Raw genomic sequence first — 18,517 nt, forward strand, 5'->3', positions numbered from 1 at the left:
CAAATCAGGAAGTTTCATTCTTGATATGTGTTTGGTTGGTGAACTGGCCTCTACATCCCCAGGCTAAAATCTAGAGCAGATAGCTAAGAAAAACAACTTAATTGCAGTTAGCAATCAATTAAATACCTAAAAACAGATGTGGAATCTAATACAAAGCTAACTAAACAGGCTCCAAAGTATTATGCGGTCTTTCTTCGCTAATTTGAACCAATAGTAGGCAAAACGACTGCAGGGTGTTTAAGCAATTAAGTCTAAATCAATTTTCTGCTACATGGGATTACATACGTTTAGGCAGTCTTTAGAGATTCTTATTCGTCAATTATAATTAAACCCACTGATTTACTGTCATTGCATGGACCGAATTTCACTTTTATTACATGAAATTAAAGAATTGTTATTGCATTTTAGTGCAGACTGGCATAATATCCCACAATTAAGCGCATTTTTATCTTCGGTTCAAGAGGTAAAGCAGTACAATACATTGGTACCACAAAACCCAATTTAAAAAGTATTAAAACTGCATGATCTTAAGCATATGGCAATAAAAACCTACAAAGCATGCCTGTGTTCCAGTAATATTACACACTGCTATTCCAATGGGATCAATATCGTACAGTTTTCAAATCAAGTGGGACTATATGAAATCTGTAACCTTCTCTCTCAATTCTTTTCCCAGGTTTTCTCTTCTCTCTGCCCTTTTTAGGCAATTTCCCCCAATGCCACTGCTGATTTTTATTTGTTTCCTCTCATTTCTTGCTCTTTAACTGCTGCTACAGTGTGCTGCACTCCCTGCTCGCCCCGTTTCCTGCAGCTTCCACTCATCCACAATGCAATCAATGCTCAGAAGAGATTGAAAATAGCCCAACAGTTGGGAATCAAGAGAGGTTGGAAAAAAAAGTCAAGAGTGGAGTAAACAGAGAGACAAGCGCGAGCCTTTATCACGGCAAGACTGTGAAATCACAAAAGATTCAGAGTTCACTACCGTGCTGAGATAAAGAAATGCATTTGATCCATCTAAAAGGGATGATATGGGCCTTGTGCGCTTTCCTTGAGGTCTGCTATGAATACAGAATACACCATGGCCATGTCTCAAATTCCCCAATGCAAAAGTAAAAGCAGCAGAGTACCAGATGGTCGTAAAGCAAACGAGAGTTAAGATATTCTGTGTGGAGAGCCGTGGGCAACAAAAGGCCAGAGAGACAAGAGAACAGACACATACATAAAATACTGAATGCAGTGTTTGCAGATATCTTTGTGAGAACTTGCCGACAAATTGTGCCAAACCCACGGCCTATATAAGTTTACACCCATACCATCTTTATTGTGGACAAGCTTAATGAAATCCAAGGTGAGTAATATTACTGGTCCCAGTAATGTTCCAAAGTGCACTTCCAGAGAGGTTCAGTCCCCAGTCACCTGTAAACAAGTCGGCTACATCCCAGGATTATTCCAAAAGAGTTCAGTTTAGTTTATTGTCACGTGTACAGTGACAATTTTTTAAGGTACAGTGAAAAGTTTTTGTTGCATGCTAACCAATAAAGACAATACATGATTGTAATTGAGCCTTATACATTTACTGTGCTTCCTAGTTACATTAACTCCCCGTTGGATTGCAATCTTGTCGTGGTCGGGGAGCTTGTGTGTCTCAGTGACCCTCAGAGCTATGCCAGCAGGAGATTCGTCTCCTGTTCGGGTCTCCCATGCTGGACAGTTCGAAGGCTAGAGGCGAGACGAAGAGCAATCCACTGGTCCTCCAGGTTGGAGGTTGAGCACAGGGCTAACAACCCTGTCTCGTAAAACAAATATGTTACGGAAACAGCAACTGAAGGAATCAACACTACTGGGCGTGATGGACTTCCAGGGCTATTGACAAATGCTAGGATGGATGTCAATGGTGAAAGCCAAAAGGAAGCCACTGGCAGGAAGGTGGAAGTTCTAAATGCCAAACATAAGCATCGCAGGAAGGCGCTGGAACTGGATTGGCCATATACTGAGAAGAGAACCAGACAGCATCCCAAGAATAGCCCTGCACTGGACATCGGAAGGGAAAAGGAAAGGAGGGAGACGCAAAACCACTTGGCGTCAAACTGTAGAGGAGGAAATGAAAACAATGGACCTGACCTGGGGTAGTGTCCAGAAGCTAGCCCAGAACACACAAGAGTGGAGTACCTTCGTTGCTGCCTGCATGCCAGGAGGCATAATAGGCAGTATGTAATAGTTAAAGTAAGAAATGGTGTTGTAGGAGTAGAGATTTAAAAGTGTGGAGCGATTGTAAAATGTGATCGTAGATCTGCTTCTGTGGCTGGCACGCTAATAGTCGCCTGGGTTGGGTGCCATCTTGGAAGTCATCCATCAGAGGCAAAATCCATAATCGCAAAGTTTTAAAGTCTGGCAGTCTACTTCACCTGAGCAAGTAGCAAGTATTTACAATCAGTCTCAACAACAAATGCAAAATGTACAGGTATTGGAGATTTCATTTCAGCAAAAGTTAATTGAGCAAATAAATACAAAGCTGGAAAGGCTTGGGTGGGTTTAAACAAAGATGTTTCTGCTTATAGGAAAGACAAAAACTAATGTCAGTTACAAAAAAAGGGGGGAATTCAGATAATACTAAGCTCCAGGTTTGATTGCAACCTCAGGTGCTATCTGTATGGAAGTCATACAATATTCTTGCGGCTGGTTAATGGTAACCACCATAATGTTGAAGAACCACCCAGGAACCATTAATGCCTCCGAATGTCAACAATAGGTTGTCATTATCTCGTTGTTGGAGATAATCAATAGCTCAAAGTGTAGCTTAAGTGTTGCTTATCATTTCCCAGCCCATGCCTGAATAATGTCTGGGTCTTGCTACACACAGGCATGGACTGCAATATCTTCAGAGGAGCTGCAAGTGGAGTTGAATGATATGGAATCATCGACACCATCCCCATTTCTGACCATATAATAAAAGGAAGACCATTAATGAGGCAGCTGGAGAAGGTTGGGTTGAGGACAGAGACCTAAGGGACTACTGCAGTGATTTTCCAACAGTGGGATGATTGACCTGCACCAAGGTCAACCTTCCAACTTTGTGCAAGCCATGATTCCAACTACAAATGCGAGTTTTATCTGGACTCCTGATGCTTCATTAGTCTAATGCTGCCTACATATCAACAGTAGTTACGCCTTCTCATTATGCATCAACCCCGTCTTAGCAACACCACTTATACCCAAAGAAAAGCCTGTGAATTCACAACAGAGACTTTCACATAATGTGGACAGATGCTTCAGTGCAGGAGCAAGCCCTGCACTCGTCAGGGCTAGTATCCTTCAAATGGTATGTTATACAGACAGCTTGACTATAAACAAAATGATTCAAGTAGAGGCGTTTCTCCGAGTGTTCTGGCCCACATCTAAAGCAGATCATCCAGCCGCTAATCTGGTTGCTGTTTTCAGGAGCTGACTGAAAAAATTGGCTGCCGTGATTCAGATATTAAAATAATTCACTGAGATTACACTTGAAAATGTCTTTGTCAGCTGTAAAATAAAAATGCTCATGGACATGCTGAGGTTGCAAACAGCACTACATAAATGCAAGTGTTTTTTACCTCTATCTTTGACGACATATATAAAATATATATCAGACAAAATATGTTCAGCTGTGGTTCAGTAAAGATTTAAAATTAACTTAAAAGCTGGAAATTTAGACAGGCTCAGATAGCAAAACATTTTGTACAAGCAGTTTTAAGTCTATACTGTGATAATCAAGGATCTTTTTGCACATAAAAAGGCAGCCTAAATATTTATCTTACCATAGAAAATGAAAATATCTGAAAAATTATGGAAATACAACATGACTCTCAGTTTGAAGATAAGACACAAAATGTTGGAGTAACTCAGCTGGACAGGCAGCATCTCTGGAGAGAAGGACAGCATCTCCAGAGAGAAGGAATGGGTGACATTTCGGGTCAAGACCCTTCTTCAGACAGACGGGTCTCAACGCGAAACGCCACCCATTTTTTCTCTCCAGAGGTGCTGCCTGTCCCGCCGAGTTACTCCAGCATTTTGTGCCTGTACGATTTAAACCAGCATCTGCAGTTCCTTCCGACACACGACTTTCAGTTCACTTTGAACAAAATAAATGCGATTACAAATTCTTACTTGTTCTGGGTTGTGCAGGCTCTTGTTAAATACTGGCACATTGGGAGCAGCAGAAAGGCAAATGCTATTGTTGCAAGAACTGAAAGAAAAAAGAATCAATTGTGAGTTTCAGCTAATGTGAATATTATCAACTCTCAGAACTCGAGACCGAACTCCGATTATTCACTCAATTAAAAAAAATGTCTGCGGCCATTCAAAAGAATTATCTACAAATACAAAAATGAAAGAACAATTTCATTAAAAATGAAAGGAAGGCTTTACTTTTTCTCATGCAAAAGGTACTCCAAATTAAATGTAGACTGTTAACAGAATGTTAAATCATGCACAAATTATTCCGCAAAGTTCTAATAATTTAACACTGGCTCCCTCCATTGAACCTAAACAAGGGAACAACAATATTCAAAACAATCTGATTACAAATGGAAATGCTTCAATGGTAATCACATTCGTATACCCACTGAATGATTAATGCTCAATTAATTTATTCAATCACAGTAAAACTATTAAATGATGCACATGTGTAAACACACAAGGACATTTCTTGTAATCCCATATATCTGTAATTTCTTGTAATCCCATATATAAGGAACCAAAAGCTACAAGCAAAAAAAACCCAGCAACACCACTTCCTCTTTCCACGTGAAATGCCGGCGATATAAAATATCAATGTTTGTATAATAGATCATATGATACAGTGATATTATCTATGACTGGTCATGAAATGTTCTATGATTTCATGTTAGAATTCATGGTGATCAAATATTAATGAAAAACAGAACATTGGTAGAAATCTATTTTTAAAGTAGATACCAGGAATCGAGTGGGTTAACGTACGATGAGCGTTTGACGGCGCTGGGCCTCTACTCGCTGGAGTTTAGAAGGATGAGGGGGTACCTCCTTGGAAAATACCGAATAGTGAAAGGCCTGGATAGAGTGGACGTGGAGAGGATGTTTCCACTAGTGGGAAAGTCAAGAACCAGAGCTCATAGTCTCACAATCAAAGGGCGTTCCTTTAGGAAGGAGATGAGGAGGAATCTCTTGAATGAAAGGGTGGTGAATCTGGGGAAACTCATCGCCACAGACGGCTGTTGAGGCCGCGCCAATTTTTAAGGTGGAGATTGATAGATTCTTGATGATAACCTGGTGTCAGTGGTTATGGGGAGAAGGCAGGAGAATGGGGTTAAGAGGAAAAAATAGATCAGTCGTGATTGAACGGTGGAGCATACGTGATGGGCTGAATGGCCTAATTCTGTTCCAGTAACTTAGGAATTTATGAACTAGCAGGACTTTGTTGCTGAGGTTGAAGGATCGCTTTAGGAAAGGTGTTATTGTGGAGATCCCAATCTTCCGATGCATTGAAAATCTGGCCTTTTGTTTTAATACAGGCAATTAACACATTAAATGATTAACATGTTAATTAGCCTTTGTGTTAATCACACTTCTTCACTGCAATTAACTGATTGTCCTTGTTCTACTACTTGCAAATGCAATGTTTTATTTTTCAAAGAATCCTTCAATAATTTATTCGCTTCTATAATGCAGCCTTTGAAACACTGATACGCTCAGCAAGAACTTTGTTTATTCGGGAAAGCTGAGAAACTGATCAAGTTGCTGGATAATTCTGATATTCAAGACTATACTATATTTGTATACATGTCTAGATTATTTTGCAGCATGTCAGTGTTTCTACATTAAAACCTTTGGTTTCTCTAACATCTATAGTAAAGTTAATATCCAAATTAGAATCATTTATTATGAAAGGGAGGAAGAGACATGAGCAATTTTGAAGCCTTTTTTTTCTGATATATTTTAGGAAATTGATACAGATGTTTTGCAATGCATTTAAAAATGATAAAACTAACCAATAAATCTGCACCTCAAAGACCAAGGGCAGCATAGAGCCTTATAACGCCAGAGGCCTGGGTTCGATCCTGCCTATGGGTGCTGCTTGTTAGTTTGTACATTCTCCCATACGTGATCTGCATGGGGTTTCTCCAGGATCTCCAGTTTCCTCCCACAGACGTACAGGTTAGTAGGCATAAGTATAAATTCTTCCTAGTGTGTGCAGGATAGTGTTAGTGCTCGAGGATAGCTGGTTGACGTGGACTCAGTGGGCCAAAGGGCTTATTTCCACGCTGTATCTCTAAACTAAAAGTAAGCCAATTACTTCATAATTATGGGCAGTGACGCTGAAAATGTCTTACTTGACACAAACATTAGAGTCATACAGCAAGGAAGCAGACCCTTCCATGCACTAAACACATCTGTGCCAATCAATCTGCCCATATACACTATTCCCTTTGACGTGTGGTTGACCCAGATCCCTTTCTAGTCATGTACCTCTCCAAATATCTGTTAAAAGTTGTTATTTTACCCGTCTCAACCACTTCCTCTGGCAGCTCGTTCCACATAAATACTACCTCTGAAAACTTTGCCTCTCAGATTACTATTAAAGAAAGGAACTGCAGATGCTGGTTTATACCGATGATGGACACAAAGTGCTGGAGTATCTCAGTAGGTCAGGCAGCATCTCTGGAGAAAAAGGATGGGTGACATTTTGAAGAAGTGCTGACCTGAAACAACACCCATCCTTTTTCTCCAGAGATATTGCCCGACTCACTGAGTTACTACAGCACATTGAGTTTATCTTTGTTACTATTAAATATATCCTCTCACATTAAACCTAAGCCCTCTAGTTCTTGGTTTTACCGTGTGCTCTCACCCTATCTATGGCCCTCACGATGTTATACACATCCATAAGATCACCCCTCAGTGTCCTACACGCCTTGGAATAAAGCCCCCACCTGCCCAACCTTTCCCTTTAACTCAGTTCCACAAATCTTGGCCACATCTTCAGTATGTTTTTCTTTTCTGCACTCTTTCCATCTGAATGGCATCTTTCTTCTCACAGGGTGAACAAAACTAAACCCAATGCTATAAGTGAGGCCTCGCCAACATCTTGTACAACTGGAGACTAGATATACATAAAACCAAGGACAAATGATGTGACAGGTAAACTTCTTGGCCCAGTCCGGGTTTGACCACTCCACAATCTTTCCGTCTTTCCAGCTCTCTTCTGACTTCATTCACATAAGCAGCCCCCGCCCCCAAACTCCACTCCAGTTTATTTTTTCCCCTCACAATCCACCACCTCTATTACCTTCCCATCCAAGCAGATCTAATGGTCTTACATACAGTCACTGAATTTTGGCACAGCAGATAGGCCTACACTGTTGTGCCTCGATGCAGGGCGGCAGTTTGAGGGGTTTCTGAGATTTGTCAGTGTGGGGAGAGTTCTCTGTGTATGGATCTGCAGGGAATGGAGGGATATGGATTATGTACAGGGAGAATGGAAGCATGGTCCTGAAGCCCAAAACATGGCCCGGAAGTTCGTAAAGCTGGTGGTGCCAAGGTTTTAAAAAAAAAATCTTTGTTGCAGACTTTCCTTAAGCGCAAATGATGAAAGCATTAGAAAATCTTTACACACTGACATAACTGACTTACAATACTAAAATGTATGCCAGAAATAATAAGATTTTTGGTTGTCATCATATGTCATTAATCAATCTCTTGCCACATGCTATGTATACATTTTCAACAATTGAGTATGACTGTTGCAAGCTGTTAGCCTAAAGCTGGCTGAAGCTTTCTTTCCTCAACTCAAAATAAGTTCCTTGAATTTTAAAGAGAAAATTAAGATTGAAACCTGGTCATGTTTGTCCCAAGCTGTTTTAGCACTGAGGCTGAATACACACTAAACACAATGAAAGGGTGCAAGACAAACATTTACTCCAAATATTACCTCCCAAGATCATAAGTTAGTAGCAAAGAAATAAGGCTGACCCAATCCATTTTAACTGTACACAAAGCCAAATGCCTTTCATATAATGGTTTAAGCATGAACATACATAATTCAAAAAAAAGAAAATAACCTTGTGGATCTTTATTAGAAGGAAAACATATTCTACCTTTGCTCAATCGAGCTCAAAAAGTATTTTGCTCGGATCAAGTCTAAAATTTATTAAGCAACCTGAAAAACATTTCTACCTTAAAATTGGTACACAACCTCAAGCTGTTCTTTTTGTTTCTGTTTGCTTTATATTACAGATACCAAATAACTTTGTACAATATGTTCTAATGTCATATGTTCCTTCTTTCAAATTAACACGAGGTACTATATCATGTAGGGATTTAGGCATGCAGAACTGGGCTTAGAAATGTGTAGGAAGGAACTGCAGATGCTGGTTTAAACCCAAGATGAGTGAAGTGAGTGTGCACAGATTTTGCGAGATGGAATAAAAGGGGCAAGGGAAAAGTAAGATTATTTACATTGGATGGCAGAATATTGCGCAATTTGAAAGGACACCAGTACAAGGGACCACAAACACTAAAAGCTGGAGTAGCTCAGCAGGTCAGACAACATCTCTGGAGAAAATGAATAGGTGATGCTTCGGTTCGAGGCCCTTCTTCATTTTCTTCAACCAGCTTTGATCCAGATATCTTCACATGTGCAGAGTTGGGAACTTGGATGGCTCATGATTGGGACAGTTCTTTGTCAACAACTTCATTCATCAAACATTACATATTCCGCTCAACTCAGAAGTTTCTTCCATCAGCAAACTCACAAGTTAGCAGTAGAAATTGATGTTTTGTTGGGGGGGGGGGGGCATCCAGATTAAGAATCACACCAGTGGCATTTGCATTCCCCCACTGTGAAATTCAATATTTTATAACTAATCTCATGCAGGAATATATCAAGGATGAAAAAGGTCCGCATCATGCCATAATATTTGTCCATCCACCTACACAGCCTTGCAACCACATGATATTTTTCCTGGGCAAAGTAAAATGAAAAGATTTGGAAAATAAATGTTTAGAAATGTCATTTCATTTTCGCAGGTGGCCAAGAAAAGTTTCTGGATGTTACCCCACCTGTAATATAATATTGTGTCCTTTCCTTTGCTCAATCGAGCTCAAAAAGTATTTTCTCGGATCAAGTCTAAAATTTGTTATTTTGTTGGATCTACTCCACATCAATCGCTTTAAGCTGGTTGTGACCATATCCTAACTGACCGCTATACCCCTGACCACCCGCTCCTCAAGGTCTCCTGGCTCTCCTACGCCTGCCCATATAATACAGCTTAAGTACAGGACGACCAATAAACCAAATCAATCACATCACAGGACATTCGAGAAAATGAACTGTGATGCACCATTGCACAATTTCATTTTCACTGAACTTCGGCATACATGACAAACTAAAGTGAACAATTAGAACGTAAACAAGTTTCCGATGTTCACAACTTAGCTACGCCCCTTTCGAAATTCCTCCTGCAATTTTGGAAGAGCTTTAACTGTCACAGAAATAATAGTTATCTTAATGACTCACAAACAATTGACAATTCAAATCAAAATCACTACAATATTTGGCAACATTTTCATCCGCATATGACACTTGGTTCTTTAGTAGGATTAAGACTTACAAAGAATGGCACACCAAATTCTGTACACAATGAGCACTACACATATAAAAGGTATTAAAAAAATATATATGTTCTTCAAAAACAGGTTTTTCTAACAACATACCTGCAGTGCATATTGTAAACACCACCTGAACAGAATCAAAGAAGAAGAACATCACCAAGAGGGAGACGGATGCTCCAATTGGAAGGAAAAGAGCTTGTGTAGAGTCTATGGTCTGGATACCTAAAACACAAATAAACAAAATCAATGCTCTGTAAAATTATTTCACCAAATGACTCTGTATCTTAAGCTGATAATAGGCAAAGACGCGTACCACATTGGCTTTGGCTGACATTCAGCTGAAGAGTGGTTCAATATAAAGATGTATTCTTTGGAACATTAATAGATTATGAAGCAGCCATCATGAGCAAAGGTTGAATTTTACTCAACCATTCAAAACTCTCATCCTTTTCCTATTCTGGTCTTTTTTCACCTCCAGTTTATTCCCCCCCCCCCACTCCCCCACTTTCAGTCTGAGGTAGGGTTCAGACTCGAAACGTCACCTTTTTCTTTTTCTCCAGAGATGCTGCCCGACTCGCTGAGTTAATCCAGTTCCAGCACTGATACTATTATCCTTTTCCAATATCCCTTGATTATCAAAAAACTATCATTCTCACATTTAACATTAACAAGTTAACAGGCATCAATTGCAGTCACATAAGGCAGTTCTGAATTTCAACCATCTTTAACTTCACCTCTAAAAGGCCTGGGTCTAAATCTTAAGGTAATAACCATTTGTCCTACCCAACCAGTGGAAATAATCTCTACCTCTCAGTTCTCCTTGACGTCTTGCAAAGTTTGATCTTTCTAAATTATAGAGGAAGCAAACCTAGTTTCTACAATCTTTCTCCATAATGTGAGCCCTGGAGTCATTGTGCTATTATGGCAAATCTACAGTGCATTCCATTTTAGGCCAATGTATATTCATGAAACATTGGAAAATATCACATAACTGGAGCAAACTTATTATCCTTGTAGTAATGGAACCAATATTCCTTGAAATAAAAGCAGGTATCAGCCTTTTAAATAATTTTCGGTACCCAGATAGAACAGTACAGTACATGAACAGGCACTTCGGCCTACGAAGACTGTGTTGACTATGATGGCAAATTAAAGTAACCCCACTGACCTGTACGTGATCCATATCTCCCCATTCCCTACATGTTCACATAACGAGACAATTTCATGACATACATGAATCACAAATCTCTCCAGACCGCCAACAATTCCAATTCTTCGCCGAGTAATTGTTCTATCTTTTCTAAGTCGAAGGTGATTGACCCAGACATTTGGCAATGTTGAATTCCATTTAACCAATTTTGACTGTGCTTTGTATTATTAATGCCCATTTATAATTTAATGCTTCCATCTAGGCTTTTGTTTTAAAACAAAGATGCACATCTCTACACCATTAACGGACATAAAGGTAGCGATGCTCTACTCTGTCATCTAAATTATTTAGCAGGCGTGGTCCTAACACCAATCACTGCAATTATCTCCCACTAATCCGAGAACCTGATCATTATTTCAACACCTCAGTGCATGAGGAGAATATATCTGTAGCTCACACCGTATCTTGTAGGTTTTTAAAGAGGCATACTGCTTTGGTTTGTGAAAGGGAGGTACTAGCACAGTTTAGTGGGCATAGGTTAATTTTGTTACCGCAATCAGGATTAGACACCAGACCACGGCACATGCATGTGGTCATATGACAATACACATACAATGAATAAAGAGCATTAGTTTACTTTAGTTTAGAGACAGCATGGAAACAGGGCCTTCAGCTTCTGAGTCCACTCCAACCAGCGATCATCCTCATCTTATACACTAGGGACAATTTACAAATTTTTACTGAAACCAATTAACCTACAAACCTGTGTCTTTGGAGTACGAGAAGAAACTGGAGCACCCGGAGAAAGCCCACGCATCACAGACAGCACCTGCAGTCAGGATCCTGACTATGGGTGCTGTCTATATGGAATCTGTACATTCTCTCCTTGACCGCGTGGGTTTTCTTTGGGTGTTCCGGTTTCCTCCCACATTCGAAAGACGTACAGGTTTGTCAGTTAATTGGCTTCGGTAAAATTGTAAATTGTCTCTAGTGTGTGGGATGGTGCTAGTGTACGGGGTGATCTCTGGTTGGCGACGATGCTGTGGACCTTTCCAAGCCTAAACTACTGGGGAACCACAGCATTCGGTGCTGGGGCCTCAACTATTTATACCTCTAAATTAATCACTTATATGGAGGAAATGAGTGGAGCCAAATTTGGTGATAATACAAAAGTTTGGTAGGAAATCAAGTTGAGAGCAGGGTGCAAAGACGAGTGAAGTGAATGTGCACGGATTTGCGAGATGGAATAAAAGAGGTAGGGGAAAAGTAAGATTATTTACTTTGGATGTCAGAATATTACTGAATTGGAAAGGACACCAGTACAGTGGACCATAGATGGACACAAAATGCTGGAGTAGCTCAGCAGGACAGGCAGCATCTCTGGAGAGAAGGAATGTGTGGCGTTTCAGGTCAAGACCCGTTTTCAGACGAGGGACCGTGATACCTGTCTACATGAAGCAAAAACATTTCATCCAGCAATTTGGGAGGCCTTTATTGCAAGCAGGATGGAGTGCAAAGATAGAGAAAAGCATGCCACAACTTGTGCCGGCTTGAGATCCTGTGAGATCACACCTGGCGCACTACATGCAGCTCTGATCTCCTTAAAGGAGAGTTTTTTCATGAGTTTGGAGAGAGTTCAGAGAAGGTTCACCATGTTGATTGCTGGGATGAACGAGTTGTCTTGTGAAAAATGATTTAGCAGATTAATCATTCGCGGTTTGGAGCTAAGGGCGATGAGAGGTGAATTTATTAAGGCAAAGATTCTGAAGTGGCTCGGCAGGGTAGCTTTGTGAGTATGTTTCCCACGTCACCCATTCCATCCATCCGGAGACGCTGCCTGCCCTGCTGAGTTACTGTAGCATTTTGTGCCCATTTAAACCAGCATCTCCAGTTCCTTCCTATCCATAACACAACTGCTAATTTCGGAATGAGGGATATACAATGAATTTGAGTGAGGACTATCGAAGCATTAAGGGTTATTGTAAACAGGCAGGAAAGTAGAGCAAAAAAAAAAAAAAAACTGCTGGAGGAACTCAGTAGGTCAGGCAGCATAGAGGGAAATGAACAGGTGACATTTAGGATTTGGACACCTCTTCCTTCACAGATGCCGCCTGACCTGCTGAGTTCCCCCAGCAGTTTGTTGTTTCACTCAAGATTCCAGCATCTGCAGTCGCGGAAGGTAGAGACCAGGGGCAGATTAAATTTGATCTCACCGGACGCTGGAGCAGAATCAATGGGCTGCATGGCTTATTCCTGCTCCGATTTCATTGTCAGGGTGAGCGTGTTCAGCTATGTTTTATTGTTTCATATTTGCTTTTGCCCTAATTATTCAGGCTGAATTCATACGTTGAAAAATCATTGACCCTTTCAAGTTTCTTTTGAAAGTTAATAATTTGCCAGTATTGCAGTTACCATTTATTAGTTACTGAGAGAGAAAGTAGACCCTCTCTCTGTAATCTCTTTCATCTCTGCAGACATTTTTGGTTCATGCACAGAAACTATTTGAAAGGTATCCAAGTAATTTCTTACTAAGTCGAATGCCTAATGGGCCTGTCCCACTGTATGAGGTAATTCAAGAGTTCTCCCGAGTTTCCCCTGATTAGAACTCGGAGAATTACGGTAATAGCCGTCCGTAGGTACTCGGGGCTCTCGTGGACACTCTCCGCACTGTTGAAAAAACTTCACGAGCTTACCGCGTTTCACAAGTACCTGCCATTAGCGTTAAGAGCCCCTAAGAGACGTCCCGAGCTCCGACGTACCCGCTACGTACTTACCACGAGTTTGATTTTTTTTTAAACTCGAGAGAGATCTTGGGTAAACTCGTATAGTGGGACAGGCCCTTCACAAACTCAAGGTCCGCAGTGGAGATCATCCGTATTTGGTCTGATTTTCGAATTTAGTGAAGTACTCTAACAAATTGTTTCAAAAAAATGAAGAGGATAAGCACAAGTTCACAAATTATAGTAGAATTAGGCCATTCGGCCCATCAAGTCCACTCCGTCATTCAATCATGGCTGATCTCTGCCTCCCAATCCCATTTTACTGCCTTCTCCCCATAACCCTCGACACCCATTCTAATCAAGAATTTGTGTATTGCCGTAAAAATATCCACTGACTTGGCCTCCACAGCCCCCTGTGTCAATGTGTTCCACAGATTAACCACTCTCTGACTAAAGAAGTTCCTCCTCACCTTTTAAAAGAATGTCCTTTAATTCTAAGGCTATGACCTCTGGTCCTAGACTCTCCCACTAGTGCAAATATCCTTTCCACATAACTATGCCTTTCATTATTCTGTAAGTTTCAATGAGGTCCCCCCACAATCTTCTAAACTCCAGCGAGTACAGGCCCAGTGCTATCAAATGCTCATCATATGCTAACCCACTCATTCCTGGAATGACTCTTTTAAACCTCCTCTGGACCCTCTCCAGAGCCAGCACATCCTTCCTCAGATACGGGGCCCAAATCTGCTCACAGTACTCCAAATGTGGCCTGACCAGCGCCTTTTCGAGTCTCAGCATTACATCTCTGATTTTGTCTTCCAGATAAGCACCTACCAGCTAAAGAATAATAACCAATCCCACTAATTATATGGTCTTTAGGATTTAATGATAGCAATAAACTGGCTACTTTGAAGTTAAAATCAGGGCAGACAAATAAAGCACACTAAGGAAAAAATGTAAGGAAAGTAAACACAAAATGCTGTACAAACATGCTTGTGAGAGGGATACACCTGCCAGCTCAATGTTCTGGTTTTCTATGTTTGAGACATGATAGAGAGGAAGGAAAAGGAGGTGGAGGAATTGCTCTACTAATCACTGCAGCACTTAGAGGGGACATAATGGAGGGTTCAGCCGCTGAGGTGATATGGGTAGAGCTTGAAAATAAGAAAGATAAGAAATGGGATTGTAATACGGCCCCTCCCCCCACTAATAGCAAGAGGAAGATCTAGGAACAGATGTAGCCAGATCACCGAAAGATGCCAAAGCAACAGGGTTGTCTTAGTGGACAACTTTAACTTCCACAATATTGACTGGGATTTGCTCAGTGCCAAAGGCTTAGAATTTGTTAGGCATATCCAAGTGGGTATGAAACAGTACGTAGAGAGTCAAACCCGAGAACATACTGGATCTCGAGTTGGAATGTGAGCCTGACCAGGTGACTGGAGTTACAGTTGATGAGGATTTTGGAGATAGTGATTACAACTCCATATGTTTTAACATTGTTTTGCATAGGGACACGTCTGGACCTCGAGGGAAGGTACTTAATTGGAGTGAAGCAAATTACATTATTAGGCAGGTGCTCAGGAGGGTTCATTGGGAGCAGTTGTTATTTGGACAAAGTCCATATCTGACACATGGAAGTCAATTAAAAGCTAGTCACTAAAATTCAGGACTGGCACGTTCCAGTAACAAGGAGGGATAAGGATGCCAATATAAAGGAACTTTGGATGACCAAGGAGTTTATAACCGGTAACAAAAGGGTATTCCCTTATCTTGTATCTGTACACTGTGGACGGCTCGATTGTAATCATGTATTGTCTTTCCGCTGACTGGATAGCGCGCAACAAAAGCTTTTCACTGTATCTTAGTACATGTGATAGGTCAGGATCCTTCTTCTAGAGGTAGTTCATTCAAACATTTGATTAACAATTAAAAAAAAATGTGATTGCCAAGAATTTGTTTCTAAAATTCCATCAATTTACCATTAAAATGTAAAATCACGTGTTGTTTTTTTAATTATTAAATATTCACAGAATTTTAAAAAGTCTTGTTTATATAATTAAATAGCCACTGACCCAAACAGTTCACTCCTAATTTAACAAGCTTTCAATGGGGTAAAGTATTCAATCACTTCGAAAAAATGGCCATAGATATAAACCAGGCCAAATTTAGCAATGCATGAAAAATCAAGCTGCAGTCGATTTATTTTTTGGCTTCAGACCATTAAATAAAAATGAAGGAAGTTAATTGATGGTAAAGTTGCTCAAAATGTTTGAATTATTCCGTGCTGCAAACTGATAAATCATACATCAAACTCACTCGCTTTGGGTGACGAGGTAAAATAAGCAGAGAAAAGAATGCAACATTTTTTTTAAAAGCAGTAAATAGCATTCAGCCAATTTCCTCGGCCCCATACATAACCTTCTACTGAACCGCATTACAAATCCCCCCCAAAGCCAATGTAAACTTGACATCTGCCAACCTGCCCACAGCTAAAACTGTTTTCACAAGACCTACCTACCTGTGAATCACGTTCTTTTTGCACAATTTAAACGCCTATGTAAAGCCATCAAATATATTTTTTCGATAAGCAACCTTTTAAAATCATGAATGTGACAACTATTTTAGGTTGCGTCTTTACTATTTAATCTCAAATCTGAAAATGAATCAAATGGCAACCTTTATCTAGTGTCCCTAGTGTGTAGTGTGTGCTAGTGCACAGAGATCGCTGGTCGGCGCGGACTTGGTGGGCCGAAGGGCCTGCTTCCACTCAGTATCTCTAAACTAAAGTAATCTCAACATTTGTGGTCTCACTTACTCTTTCCCCCATCAATTTCAACTGTCAAATTAAATAAACACAGCTTTATTAAAGTTTAAATAAATCAAATAAAGGGGAATAGCCACCAAAAAGAGACACAAAACCACCAAAGATAGACACAAAATGCTATAGTAACTCAGCAGGACATCGCTGGAGAGAAGGAATAGGTGACATTTTGGGTCGAGACCCTTCTCCAGACTGAAACTATCCCCCAAATAATCTTCAGTAATGAACATTCCAAAGATATTGAACTTTCGTACAATCAAATGCGTCAAATGTTCTGAAAATACTTTAATTTTTTTTAACATTATTCATTGACATGCCTGGCAATGAACTGGCCTCAACTACTCTCTGTGGCAGAGAATTCCACAGACCCACCACTCTCTGTGTGAAAAAACAAAAATTCTCATCTCGGTCCTAAAATACTTCCCCCTTATCCTTAAACTGTGACCCCTTGTTCTGGACTTCCCCAACATCGGGAACAATCTTCTTGCATCTAGCCTGTCCAACCCCGTAAGAATGCTGTAAGTTTCTATAAGATCCCCCCTCAATCTTCTAACGAGTACAAGCCGAGTCTATCTTTCTCCGGGATCTCTGGTTTCCTCTCACACTCCAAAGACGTACAGGTTTGTAGGCTAATTGGTTTGGTATAATTGTAAATTGTCCCTAGGGGGTGAAGGATCGTGTTAATGTGCGGGGATCATTGGTCGGCGTGGACCCGGTGGGCCGAAGGACCTGTTTCCGCGCTGTATCTCTAAACTAAATTGAACTGTGGAAACAAGTCCTTTAGCCAGTCAAGTACCTGTCTGCTGCAAGACTGCATCTCCCCAATTTCTCACCTTCTCACTCTGATTCGCCTGCCAACCACTTACATCAGGGAGAGTTTACTGTTGGAAATTCATCTGCAAATCAGCATGTCTTTGGAAAGTGGGAGGAAAATAGTGCACTCAGAAGAACCAAACGCAGTCACATGCCCAGCATTCACTGTCAGGCTCAAAGCCTGATCTCTGGAGCTGAGAGACATTTCACTGACATTCATTTCAACAAGTTTCTTTGGTATCAACCACAAATCCTTTGGAATAAAGTCATGTAGTCACACTCATACCGCCGCATTACAAAGAAACTGGCCCTTGGCCCACCATGCCCGTGCCAACTTTTTTGCTCACCTCCACAAATCTCATTTCCCACATAAAGAATGTATCATTCTGAACTACATAGACTATTGTTATTATTGCACAATTATTGTTTATTTTGTGTGTACGTATGTGTGCAAGTGCAAATAGATGTGTGCGTGCATATGTGATATATATATATATATATATATATATATATATATATTGAGAGTATGTGTGGATAAGAACACACAATGAACTTTTTTCTCTCTCTCTCTCATTCATTATATTGTTTACAGTGTGCTATGTTTACATATTCTGTTGTGCTGCTGCAAGTAAGAATTTCATTGGTCTGTCTGGGACATGACAATAAAACACTTTTGGCGCTCTTGACTCATTCTATGCCTTGCCTATTTAAATGTCTGTCTGAATGGCGGAGTAGACTCAATGGGCTGAATAGCCCAATTCTGTTCCTGTGACTCATGATCTAAATGTCTTAAACAAAGTAATAATAATAATAATTGAAAGACACTTATCTGCTAAAATTCCTGCCTCTCATCTTAAACCTATGCACTCTTGTTTTGATACATTTCTTTTGCGTGTGACAAAGTTCTGAACTCGTCAGATGTCAGGAGTTATGGAGAGAAGGCAGGAGAATGGGGTTAGCAGGGAGAGATAGATCAGCCATGATTCCCCTTACCATGGGAAATAGGTTTTGACTATCTAGTCGACCTCGCTCTCTCACGGTTCCCCTCCACCTACACCGCTCCAGGAAAAATAAACCAAACCCATTCAATCTCCCCCCACAACTGATTTCTTCCAACCCAGCCAATATTCTGGTGAATCCCTTCTGCACTCAACCCAGAATCTTGGTTGTGATATCTCAAGAAATCTCCGTGTGAACATAAAAACAGACGTTTGAGTCTTGCTTTCTACTTACTATTGTTGGTATTGTTTACATTGAAAGTGGCAGATGAAGTATTCCCATCTTTATCTTTTTCCTGGTTCTCAAAGTCCATATTCAGAGACCTGGATGAGAGGGCAGAAAATGAAAGCTTCATAAAGTCACACAGTCCAGGCAGATGAAAAC

General features: G+C 40.5%; 1 protein-coding gene across 2 annotated transcripts in view; it reads right to left on the bottom strand.

The window, feature by feature from the left end:
• The window catches only part of sppl3 (signal peptide peptidase 3), a 123,958-nt gene that overhangs the window by 31,745 nt on the left and 73,696 nt on the right, over positions 1-18,517 (bottom strand). For both annotated transcript variants that reach the window (XM_055655268.1, XM_055655271.1), the window contains 3 exons: positions 18,368-18,456; positions 9,730-9,849; positions 4,144-4,222 (listed from right to left, as the gene is read on the bottom strand). In XM_055655268.1, the coding sequence (XP_055511243.1) occupies positions 4,144-4,222; positions 9,730-9,849; positions 18,368-18,456 (288 nt within the window). The remainder of the gene's footprint in view (positions 1-4,143; positions 4,223-9,729; positions 9,850-18,367; positions 18,457-18,517) is intronic.

This window comes from Leucoraja erinacea, chromosome 25, assembly GCF_028641065.1.
Source record: "Leucoraja erinacea ecotype New England chromosome 25, Leri_hhj_1, whole genome shotgun sequence".
NCBI classification, from domain to species: Eukaryota; Metazoa; Chordata; class Chondrichthyes; order Rajiformes; family Rajidae; genus Leucoraja; species Leucoraja erinaceus.